The sequence below is a fragment of the Ixodes scapularis genome, unplaced genomic scaffold (assembly GCF_016920785.2).
Source record: "Ixodes scapularis isolate PalLabHiFi unplaced genomic scaffold, ASM1692078v2 PGA_scaffold0__279_contigs__length_252992795, whole genome shotgun sequence".
Taxonomy (NCBI): Eukaryota; Metazoa; Arthropoda; class Arachnida; order Ixodida; family Ixodidae; genus Ixodes; species Ixodes scapularis.
The window spans coordinates 247,236,561-247,248,689 of record NW_024609835.1 but is presented as its reverse complement, the minus strand read 5'-3'; the positions used below and the strand labels follow the sequence as shown (position 1 = coordinate 247,248,689).

Sequence of the window (12,129 nt, the reverse complement as noted above, 5' to 3'; positions counted from 1 at the left end):
ATGGAACACATGAATAGTTGGTGCTTGAACTAAGTAAATGCTTAAGCAGGATCTTTTTGGTATGTTGATCACATGATCGCCCCAAGTTACATAATCACGTAATCACTATAGGTTGTGTCGTTGTGTAATAAATATGGGCTATGTGATTACATAAGCTCTAATGACGAGACGTAATGCCGTCTTGTCGACTGATGTCACGCGCGTGTCATTTCACGTATTTAGACCCATGGTACCATGTGGCATGGTACCATGTGGCTCCGAGGCAGAGCGCCGGCCTACGGATCCTCAGGTGGCGGGTTCGAGTCCCGGCCGAGGTGCCCGCAATTTGGGGGAGGCTTATTACGGAGAAAGCCATGGAACCGAGCTTTTGGTTGGGCGCCAAAAGATCTCCAGGTGGTCCAAATTACTTCTCAGTTCTCCGCTGGGGCGCGCCAGACGCCTGTCAATGGTTTAGCTTGTAAAACCCCGAAATTTGACTTTGGACGGTACCACGTTTCACTAGTCACACAATCCTGGGGCCCATTGTCAACGATGACTTTGGAGATCACCCGACATAGGCGATCACAGGCCGTGGCGTCTGACGAGCTGTGGAGACTTGCCATAGGTTACTTAGGTCGACTCTCAGTAATTCAAAGTTCGCAGGGACAGTGCTGCAGACTGTGGCTCTTCCAGTCAAAAATGCAGGCACTGCTCCCACGCACTTTTGTGCAGCCTTTGCACTTTTTGTACAATGCCCACAAATCTGCTTCCAAAGATGGACGGCACTTCCCTGCAGAACACTGCACAACTGAGCTTAGCAGTACACACTAATCCATACTCCCGCCATTTTTACTCCTCGCCGTGGGCAATGAAGGGGGTGAACAAGCTCCACCGCAATTGCGCAGCTGCGAACGAAAGTGGTCCTGTGCACAACAACCCTAAAAAATCGCGCCTCGAAGTAAGAAAAAGAAAAATCATTGTTGCATACATTGTTATTGGTCCACCGCCTCCCGAAAATAACAATAAAAAGAAAAGAGCAAGTTAGAGAGACGTTCTGAAAAAGGGATAAAAAGATACCTGACAAAAGTTGAGGGCCTAGAGAGAGGGAACAGTTCAAACCATGGAGAGCATCTGCAATATAATGGTGGACGCCTCCTGCGCCATTTCATCGGAAGTAAATGTGTGCTGCATCGTTGTAAGGCGAGGACAAAAGCGGATGGAGAGGCAGACACACACGCTTTCGTCTCCTTGCAGCCCATTTTGCTAACACGGTGCCACGCGGTCTGGATTGAACAATGGGAAACTCTGAAATGTACGCTCTCTAGGCAAAAGTAAACAAGGAGATCTTCGGTCTGGCGGTGCTCGTCGTGCGTCCGCGCGTTTTCGCTTGGGTCCAGTTAAAGGGTAACTGCAAAGAAAAAAAGTTTTTTTTTAAACAGCCTAATTGGGACAAGCATGTCACAAAACAAATGTTCCGCAAAAAAAAATGATTTTTTTTATCAATATTTACGCCACAGGACGTAATTTAGTAGAGTCAGAACCTCTCCACATTTGAAACTCCCGCTCTTTCGACCCCCGCGGAAGAGGAGTACGCCCCGCCCCTCACTCTCCTTGCGTTGCGGAGTTGAACGACGCAGCGTCTCGACTTCCGGCAAGATCTGGCAACTACGCCAGGCCGCGGTATTGTTTTGGTTTGACGCGGTTTGCGAGCACATGTAGCGAAGACGTGACCGGAGAAGTGCCCCTGTGATGTTCCCGGAAGACGGAAAGTATCGTTCGTAATCGTCGTGCGCGCTTTGAAAGCGAAGGGAGTCACAGAATCCACGAGTGCGCAACCACAAGCCAAGGTTCACGACAGCTCTGCATTGGTTTCGGCGATCTCAAACTGTTTGGTGCAACACGGCGATGCGACAGAGCTGAAACGTGCGTGGTGTGTGTAATGCGGTGCTAACACGGAGCGCAAATTGGTTGTTGTGGGGTTGACGTTCAACCAGTTCAGTCCCGTCGTCGTCAGCTGATCCAGTCAAACTGGTCCGGGAGGACGCTGGGAGCGTTTTTAAAAGTAAATCTGCCTCGTTCTGTTTCAAAATGTGGAAGTTTCCCGACGCATACCGTGAGTAAAAAGCTGCGGGCGTTTTCTACAAAATTACGTCCTTTTAATTGAACAATGGACTCCGAATTGTTGTCCTAAATCTGCCGTTTTTATGCTTCATGTTGGACTGCGTTTGCACAGCGACGTGTTGCATCGTGCGGTGTGAATAAATTTGGGCACGATTTCGTACCTGCCTACAGATGCATGAACTGAGGCCACTTTTTACGTAGTGGACATAGTGCTTTTTTATTTTCTGTCTAGTCGCTGATGTTAGGTGCACACGGGGCGAATCTCTACGGCCTCCAGAGCGATATGACGAGAACGTAACTAGACACGTTGGTCGCTACGCGAACGCCCGATTGCCTCCAGCCAAATAGCATTCCTTTCGGGGCGACGTGGCTGCTGGAAGGCTCACTGTCGGGATCACGCATCTGACATCTCCGAAAAAGCAGCATTTGCACGCGCAAACAAGCAAAACAAACAAAAAAAAAAAGAAAAAAAGCACGCTGAGCAAGCAAAGAGGAAAACGAAAGAACCGCGCTATGAAAGCCAAAACCCCGCGTCGCTTCCTATCACTAACACCTGCGACAGAAGTCTCACTCAAGCACCTGGGTCAGCACGAAACGACGAAACACTGATCACTTCGGCGAAACGATTAGTCGAGGTAGGCGAGACTTGCGGGAGCAGAGACTTCGGCGGCCATGAAAGAATGGCGAAGCTTTCGTTTGTATGAATCCAAACGGAAGTGCCCGTCTTGTAAACCTTTTGTAAAGAATAATAACTCTCATCACATGGCTTATTCTTTAAACGTAAAAATATGCGGCTCAAAAGGAAATTGCAACATATAACAAAGGTTTAACAACCAAGATCTAAGCTGTCAATCAAACTCTTAGCCAATGAGAACCTTTTGGGATTGACGTCACATAATCACAACTTCGTGGCGCGCGATTTAAAACGGACGAAATAGCCGCAAACTAAAATGAGTCTCACGCAATAAATATTGCTGTAAAAAATGTTTTTTCTCGCGGAAAAATTGTTTTTTGACATGCTTGTCCCAATTAGGCTATTTAAAAAAAAACTTTTTTTTCTTTGCAGTTACCCTTTAAACGATGCAGTCCTTGCTTTTTAGTAATATTGCATTTCTTCTTCCATAGAAACGTATTGGCAGCTGCCGGGACTTTAGAATGCAATCGCATTAAATGATAAATTAACCGAGATGAAATTAATGCGAGTTCCAGTATGTGAATTACTGTTCGGAGGGCCCGTAGGCTTTTCCGGCATGCATCATTGCTGAGACTAGGAAAGGTTCCTTGGCCATCAGTCAAGAGATGCTCGAGAACCCACTCCTTAACGGATTACACCAAAAGCCCAACGGGCAAAACAGATTCAAAGAACAACACATTCTGCTTCGGTCGGCTTTATGCCAAGTATCGATGTAAGCTTTCTCTTTTCTGCTCGTGTCAAAAGAGATGTTTTACAGCGAAGCTGTTATGCGCTAGGATCTGAGAAAAAATGTTGACGGAAAACTCCTCATTGGTCGTGGTAAGTATGAATAAATAAAAAGAGGGGGCAACCAGCGTGAAACAACATTCCTTGCCATTATTAGATAGTGAGGTCCTCATCCCTTGTTATCATCTCTAGGCATCGTCCTCGAGGTCGTCCTAGGCGTCGTCCTCGAGATTGTCTTAGATGTCGTCCTCAAGGTCGTTCTTGAGGTTGTCCGAGAGGTCGTCCTAGATGTCCTCCCTCAGGTCGTCCTAAACATCGTCCTTGAGGTTGTCCTAGAAATCGTCCTAGAAGTCGTTTTTGAGTTCGTCCGAGACATTGTCCTCGAGGTTGTTCCAGAACTTGTCCTCGAGGTCGTCCTAGAAGTCGTCCTCAGGTCGTCCTAGGCGTCGTTCTCGAGGTTGTCCTCGAAATTGTCCTAGAAGTCATCCTCGAGGTACTCCTCGAGGTCGTCCTCGAGGTCATTTTTGAGGTTGTTCTAGAAGTCGTCCTTGAGGTCGTCCTTAAAGGGGCACTGGCACGTCAAAGTCATCTTTTTTTTGTGTTATCCGAAGTGATTGAAAATGATGCCTGGAGACTGCCCACACCATTCAAAGCTTGGGAATTCAGTATTTGTGAAGTAAAAAAACAATTTCTAAATGCAGAGTTTGAAGTTCCCGTGCGATCCGCGCCAGTGGAGTGACATTGAATATTGAGAGGTCCTGCGAGTCAAGTTTCTTTCGCACCTCCGCTCCTGAAGGCCGTTGCCACCCAATGTCGCCGCGATCCGAAGCAAGGTGAGGAGCGGGAGGGAAGGGTACCGGCATACCGGGAAACCAGATTCCTGCGTTGCGTGCCGTGCTGCCTATCGCTTCGAGCAGATGACACTGCCCCGGCAGAGTATCAGCCGAAACTTTGATACGCAGACAGCGAACCCAGTTGTTTTGACCATTTGACAATTTCCTTTTCGAAGTCTGAGAGGTCGTCGGGCACCTATCACCGATCACCCTCTGCTACTCACCGATCACCCTCTGCTACATGCGTTGAGCGCCGCCATGTTTTCTGAGGGAAGATAAAAATCCAGGTTGCAACATCACACCGGACTCCGAATTCTGAAATTTCAAAAAGAAGGGCCGTAGTGCGTTTGCAATTCCGTTAAAAAACATGTTTTACGATTGCTGTTACTAAATGTTATAGAAATGTTACCTACAAAGCTTCTCAATTTTATGATATTTGATGTCACAAATCAAAAGAAGCGAGGAGGTGAGGAGCGGGAAAGAAAAACGGCAAAAATAAAAAGGGGAAATTACATGGGGAAATTTTTTTTTGTGATGCGGTATTTTTTTGCGTGTTTATCACTACAACTTGCATCGTTTTAGACAATAAAAAGATACGACCTTTGGGGTGTCGGTGCCCCTTTGAGGTCGTCCTAGGAGTCGTCCCTGAGGTCGTCCTAGGACGAGAAGGTGTCCTCGAGGTCATCCTAGAAGTCGTCCTTGAGGTCACCCTAGAAGTCCTCGAGGCATCATCCTAGACATTGTAAAAATAACAGCTTCACTGGTTCTCCATCTTCACGCAAGGCGGAAGGGCTCTGCAAATTTTTTTTGAACAGTGTTCTTTTGAGGGGAAATTACCTCCCTGCCAGAATAATCAAACATGTCGAGCCTTTTCAGCCATCAGCTTGGGGCATTCCCCTCCTTTCTAGGCATTCATTGGCCTTTCTCGGGCCTTCTTTAAGTGAAAGTGAAACTTTGGCACTCGACCCCCATCCGTGCTGGCGGCGGGAATTCACTCCCTCCAACTTTCTCCGTGCCTGTGCACGATGGGAAGGAAACTTTGGAGCTCTCCAAAATGAAATTTGGCGGTGTATTTGGCTACCGGCACGAACTGCTCTCAGCTTGCTCCGACAGGGCATTGTCTTCTGGGTGCACGTGCATCCTTGTGTGCGGGCAGACATGGGCCACACTGGATTGTCCGGCTAAGGGTGCTGCCTTGCAGGGACGGGCGGCTGCACGTCGGACCACTTCCGGTGTGCCGAGAGTGCCGGCTGCGTCCCGCTGGCCGACGTCTGCAACTCCCACCCGGACTGCGCGGATGGCAGCGACGAGTGGGGCTGCGACCAGAACCACGGTGAGACCCCAGCTGCTTCGGACTGCACTTTGACAGGCCACGTACTTTGCCTCTTTGGATGGGGGCTCACGTTTCGCCACACTTTGTTTTGTTTTTGCTGTAATTGCACATTGTTGGCACCTTGTTAAGAAGAACCGAGTACATAGAGGTTGGTTTTGGCAGCTATGACTGCTTAGCTTAGGAGAGTGGGTTGGTGGTGACCTTTCGTGGGTAGCCTGCCGACTACACACAAAGGGCATGTGCTTCTGACCGTTGGAACACATTGGAATTGTGCATTTGTGTCGGTTTTTGTGGCTTTTATGCCCCATACTACCGATAATAGAAACGATTGTCAATGAAGACGAAATGCGGGCCAAGATGGCTGCTGGAAATCTTGGCCCTCCAAAGTGAACGTGCAGAGGCTTACTGGACAAAGGTCCATTCCTTGAGACTGAAAGGATGTGGGAACTTGCAGACAAATGAAACTTTTCTGTGTGAGCTCCATGGTTGATTGACACGCTTTTTAATATGCAAAGAGTACTCGACGAGTTTCTGATTTTCCTCTTTTGTCTGTCAAAATACAGCAGCTTGTGGCGCAGCCTCCGCCGTGGTCAGAGATGAGTTGCGGGGCTTCCATAAAAATATTTTATTTTTATTTGCAATTTAGTCGAGTTTGGCTCAGAATACGCACAAAAAGGTGAACACCGCTTGACTCTATTTTGTGCGTGAATTATGCCACCACAAGCTTGTAACTTCAAAAAAAGTTTGTGTTGCTCATTCCCGTCCAACTTGATCAACCGTGATAGACAGTTTGCAAGCCCCGTAGCAAAGCCTCCGATGTGTTTCTGGATAAGTTACAGTATCCGGTGGTTGGAATAGACACTCTAGTTTCAGTTTCTATATTGCTCTGTATTTCCCCATGAGATGGCGATTCATCATCACCAAACACGCAGCCGGAGAAGGGTGCTCCAGATGCTGCGAACATGGTGGCTTCCTCGGAAGCGTCTGCAGTTCATTTTGTTGCTGATAGTAGCACGAGTGAGTCGTCATCAGATTTTAGTTCTGACAGCGATGATTTGTCAAGTAACATCGACAACTGCCCGTCAGTAAGGCTTGTTTTGGTTTTTATGTTCTTTACTGGTCTCGCACGGTTTGTGCTTGTCGTCAGTGCAACTGGTGTTTAGATTAGACACTCTAGTTTCAGTTTCTATATACAGTAGAACCACTTTTTAGTAAACCTGTCGAGACTACGTCGGGAGTTTTACTGTATATTTAAAAAATCTGTTATTGAAGCTTTAAAAAGGCAGTGTCCAAAAACAAACACCACAACTATAAAAAATACCACTTACGTTGCAGTAAAGAAATCAGTTACATCAGTTTGTTTTGTAGGTGCTTCATACTTCACAAGGAAGCTCTCGAAGCTTGTCGTGTGGGCACGGTGTTGCTCATTAGCATCTGCTGCATTTAGAGCCCCCCAACTTGTCCAAAGCCAACAAGAGTTTACGTCTTGTAGGGGTGCATTCACGTTCTTCCTCTAGGCAGCACTTGTTCGGTCCATTATTCAACGGTCGCGCAAGAACTTGCCCTTACGTTGCCAGGCTTCTGATGAAAATCAACCCAGTTCCCTGCAGCCTGCCTGTTACTGGTAGGAAACTGTCCCCAACTGTGTTTCTTACCGGTAACGACTGGCAGGGAACACAATTCCGTATCGGTCGTACTTGCTTTTTGAACAAGCGTAGTTCACTTACGATGCGGATCATTTGTGATGTGCAGTTCACTCCCAAACACCCAAAAAAAATGTGGCACCTTCTTTGCCTTCGTTAGGCCTGTTGTTTTCACATGGCGGACAATTGTGGGCCCAAAGAATAAAAACAATCGCGAGCGACCTCAGCACCACTGATGCTCTCCGAGGAAGCTATAATTCTACGACTGCACAGTAGCGCGTAGCACTTTGGTAGTCAATGCACACTTTTAGAGCTTCTAGTAGGGGTGTGTAAATATTTGAAATTTTAAATATGAATAGAATATTTTCTTTATTCGAAGCGTATTCGCTTTAAAAATTGCATATTCGGAAAAAATGGCAAATATTTGCACAAACTGCGAATATTGGAGCGAGTAACAAATAATCTGCCTGCCATGCATTCTCCTATGAATATGTTTATTCACTGAGAAATGCGTATGATGCGTGCGTTCTCGATCTGCTCCGCTTCTATCTGTCCGATGGCAGCACAACAGGATCAATGTTTTTTTTTTCACCAAGCCCTTTATTGTGTGGCACCTTTATAGCAATATGTGATGTAATTGCACATTCTATAAATTGATGCGATAAAATAAACCTATCTCGAGAGTGTTATCTAATATTGGTTATAGCCGGTCTTGACACTGTGAGGTTGACACCATGTAGATGAAAAATAATGCACTGGAAACACGCCCAGCATGTCCTCAGAAATTCGTAGGGGCAATAAATGCGCTTGGCACACGAAACAAAACATACCGACAGGCATCCACGGATAATCCTGACTGGGTTCGACGCACTGCCATGCTCGAAATTAAAATCCAACGAATGAACGTCATTTTCTGACTCACTGCTGGCACTTTCTTCCACAAAAATGGTTGCCCATGCACCAGAATTGTGAGTGAGATGATGTTTCTGAGGAGGCACGTGACGAGGATTGATGCGATCGCTCACAATCCTGGCACTTTAATGTCACGCGAAAAATCGCCCCCTTGTGAAAAAGCAAAAGCCGAAACTGAAACTCAAGATAGAGTTTTCCCGTTACTTTCAGTTATGGGGCATCATGTGTAAAGACGGTGTTGGACTGGTTGAAATCCATCGATAAAATTGATTGATTTGAATATGTGTGATAACGAAAGAGTTAGGGACGCGAGCTTGCCCTGTGGTTTATTTAATGTGGGACATTTATTTGCCGAAAAGGTGCAAAAGAATTGACCGACCTGGTAAGGCGATCTAGTATTTGGCCACTGCCCCAGTGGCCGACAGATATGCCAGTGTTTTCGCGTAAGAACGCCACTTCATATACATTGCCTTAGGAGTGTGTCTGTGAATTTCGGTAAGATAGTCGGGGAAAACCTGGAGACGTCGGGGAACTTCAACAGGTCATTTTGTCACGCACCCCGGTAAATTTGACGCTTGAAGCGTAAGATGGTGCGCGAGCTAATACTTTGCTTGACAATCAATTTGTCAGCTTCCGCGAAACACAAGTGCGGAGTGGTAACCGCGAGTTCCGTCCTCGACGTCACTTGGGCTTCAGCTTATCGCTGTTGTTTGTTGCAACTGAGGTTGAACACGAGAGGGCCACGTCTCTCGTTCTGCCTGGTCTATCAGAATTTTCTGTAGAGTGGTTGCTTGGCTTGGGATTTGCTCTTCTGTTTCTTGTTTTCTTGGAGGCTAGCTGGACGGTGTCCCAACTTGTGGGAGTTGCTCGGTTTGGCTGTCGGGCATGGAACACGCATTACAGCGCACCTCTGCCTCGCAGACCCTTGGAAGCAGTGCAGCCAAGACGAGTTCCGCTGCCGTGGCAACAACCGCTGCATTCCGGCCAGCCGTCGCTGCGACGGCATCGGGGACTGTGCAGACTCCAGCGACGAGGCCAGCTGCAAGTCAGGTGTGCATATCAATGTGGTTCCTTTCTCTTATTGCGCGAGGAACTGAGTAGAGTATGTCCTTCTCTTACCCTTTCATCATCTTGCCACGTGTACATGCATTTTCTGAGCAGAATACACAGCTAGAATTTACGAGACAAGGAACACGAATCTGTAGTAGAACCCAGATTTCAGTACAGTGGACTTCTTTTAAACGGAACTCGAAGGGACAGAAATATTTGTTTCGTTTATCAGAAGTTTCATTTAAGCAAAGCACATAAAATGAGTGAAATATGACTTTATTTCACAAGCATGATGTTCAGCTAACCTAGCTGACTAGAAAAAAGAGGTAATGGGAGTTTGTTTTGCAATTTGTGATCGCTTTTTGACGAAGTAGGTGTGCATGCCTTGGAGGTTGAGCAGAAACTCCGCACAGCCTTCAGACTCAAAGTAGCTCTGCAAAAGATCAACAGCCTCTCTTGCTGTGTAGTCTGGCACTGCAGCAGGACCACTGCATTCCATGTCTTCTTCACTGGAGCTCGAGGCCTCCTCACCTCGAACTTCAGCTACCAGCTCTTCAATGCTCTCTTCACGGCATGTGGCGACGTTTGCATCTAACATTTCATAATCTTGTTGCTTGAAAGAAGTGGAAGGGACCAGCTGACCAAAAAGGATGTCAGCATCAGCCGCATCAGCGTTAGCAGTATCCCATCCTCGTCAGGAATGACTTCTTGTCTCGCGAAGCCTGCGTGGTGAAAGCATCTTTGCACATCCAACACGTTAACTCGCTCCCAGGCATAGGTCAGCATGTGAAGTGCCGAAAGCAAGTTCACACTATAGTCTTTCCCACTGTCTGCACAAAGAAGCATTCTGTGGAGTAGCTGGTGGCGGTAGTACACTTTCAGGTTCTGAGTCACACCTTGGTCCCTTGGCTGCATTACAGTAAAGTTCCGTTAAATCGACCTCGGCTAATTCGACTTTTCGTTTAATTTGATCGTGTTCAAAAGTCCCGGCGAGCGCCCATGCATTTCTATGGAAGGAAACGTTCGATAGTTCGAACTCGGGAAGACCCTGCATCGGATAATTCGTCTCGAGCGAATGTGCGCGGGCTCACATTGCACGGCACCGCGGCAGAAAAACCACCAACGTACGGCGAAACATGGGCCCTTTGCTGCATGGCCGAACGTGCTCAAATATGCGCCTGCTCGTCTACGCCGTTGAGATGGACCGTAGCAAATGACACGTGCCAGCGCAACCAACCTGGCGTGGAGTAGCGCAGAGAACATAGCATGGTGGTTGGGCACGCACGAGCCAGCGCGCGCTCTCGGAGAGTTTTTCTGTAGCATCGTGCACGCTCCATCTTGCGCACCAGAAAACATAAGTTCTCTTTTCCTTTTTTTTTTTCTTTTTGTTGTTGTTGTTATTTTTCTTAGTCGCCAACGGTCTGGCCACCCGGTACCAAAATCGGCTCGAAGCTTTCTCAGCGCATGCTCTCAAAGCGCTTCTCTGTAGCTTTCTTTTTTTGTCGCCGAGCCAACTTTGGCTTGTAAAACTTACTTTTAGAGGCGAAACTCCTGAAAGTAAGTTTTAGGAGCTTTGCGTAAGGTCTAGCCTTGTCCGGCGTCCGTGCTCACATCGATTGCCATCCCATCTGTCTTGTTAAAAAAAAAAATGGATGCACCTCCACGTGGTGAATGATGTTGATTGGGGCAAAGCTCTGATGGTGCTGATGATACTGATTTTATTGTTCATAGGTAGTGCTGAGTTCCGGGTTGCGTTTCGACTTCATTATTACTGCTTTATGGTCGGTGAGACGCAGAGCCAGTGGTTCTTCTAGCGGATCACCTTGGATCTGCTAGAAGCCATGGGAACGCACCTCCACCGCTTAAGTCAACAATTCATGTCAGAAAGAGAATGTGTGGTATGAATCGTGGTTATATACGCAGTTGAGCATTTGACCGCAGCACCCTCTCGTCTATAAATGTTGAGCCAATGCATGCAATGTTTAACGCGATTATATACGCATTTGACCGCAGCGCCCTCTCCTGTATAGACGTTGAGCGGCTACCTGCAGCGTTTCATCCCTGACATCCCCAGCTCTTCAGTTACTACCACATCTCAGAGCCCCCTACTCGTCCCGCAGTCGTGGCCGAGTGGTTAAGGCGATGGACTAGAAATCCACTGGGGTCTCCCCACACAGGTTCGAATCCTGTCGACTGCGCAAACATTTTTTTTATTTTTATGTGAGCACGGACGGACGGACGGACGGACAATGCTAGACCCTAAGGAGCTTCGCCCCTAAAAAAGACAATCACTTACAATAAATGCAGGTTGTTGGGACATCTCTATGTAGCATGGTCTTAATGTTGAAAATTTTACCGTAACCTAGATATCAACATTCACCCAGCTTCTTTTGAAATGTGCGTGCGGGCACCATCCCTCCTTTGAAAGATTGCTTTCTTCCTACTGCAATATTTTTCCACGTGTTAGGCCCGTTGAGCGCGCTTGTTACCTACGGCTTGTGCACTGTGGGAAAGCAGCACCTGCGGAAGGGAGCTCTGCAGGCGTCGCTTCTCAGCAGTGCACCAGTACTCGGTAAGAAGTGGGCTGAACGGGACTAACCCACCGCGATTAACACTTTGTGTCATCTGGAAGCAAATAACCTATTATCGAAACTGCTCTTAAAAAATTTGAATGTTGCCACAGATCTAAAAGATTACATTCGAGTTCATTAGCTAATTATCCAATATCTCGTCTAGTGGCCCACAGGATCCCCAACTTAGCCCAAGGGCTAAAAAAAACAAAAAACGGGAGCTTCCTCGTTGAAAAATACCGAATCCTCTAGAAAAAAAACACCCTCT

At 47.2% G+C, this 12,129-nt stretch overlaps 1 protein-coding gene across 1 annotated transcript in view; it reads left to right on the top strand.

Moving 5' to 3' along the window:
* LOC8025626 (sortilin-related receptor) overlaps window positions 1-12,129 on the top strand; it is a 286,962-nt gene that overhangs the window by 194,787 nt on the left and 80,046 nt on the right. The window contains exons 27-28 of the mRNA XM_029971324.3: window positions 5,555-5,686; window positions 9,163-9,291. Of these exons, the coding sequence (XP_029827184.2) occupies window positions 5,555-5,686; window positions 9,163-9,291 (261 nt within the window). The remainder of the gene's footprint in view (window positions 1-5,554; window positions 5,687-9,162; window positions 9,292-12,129) is intronic.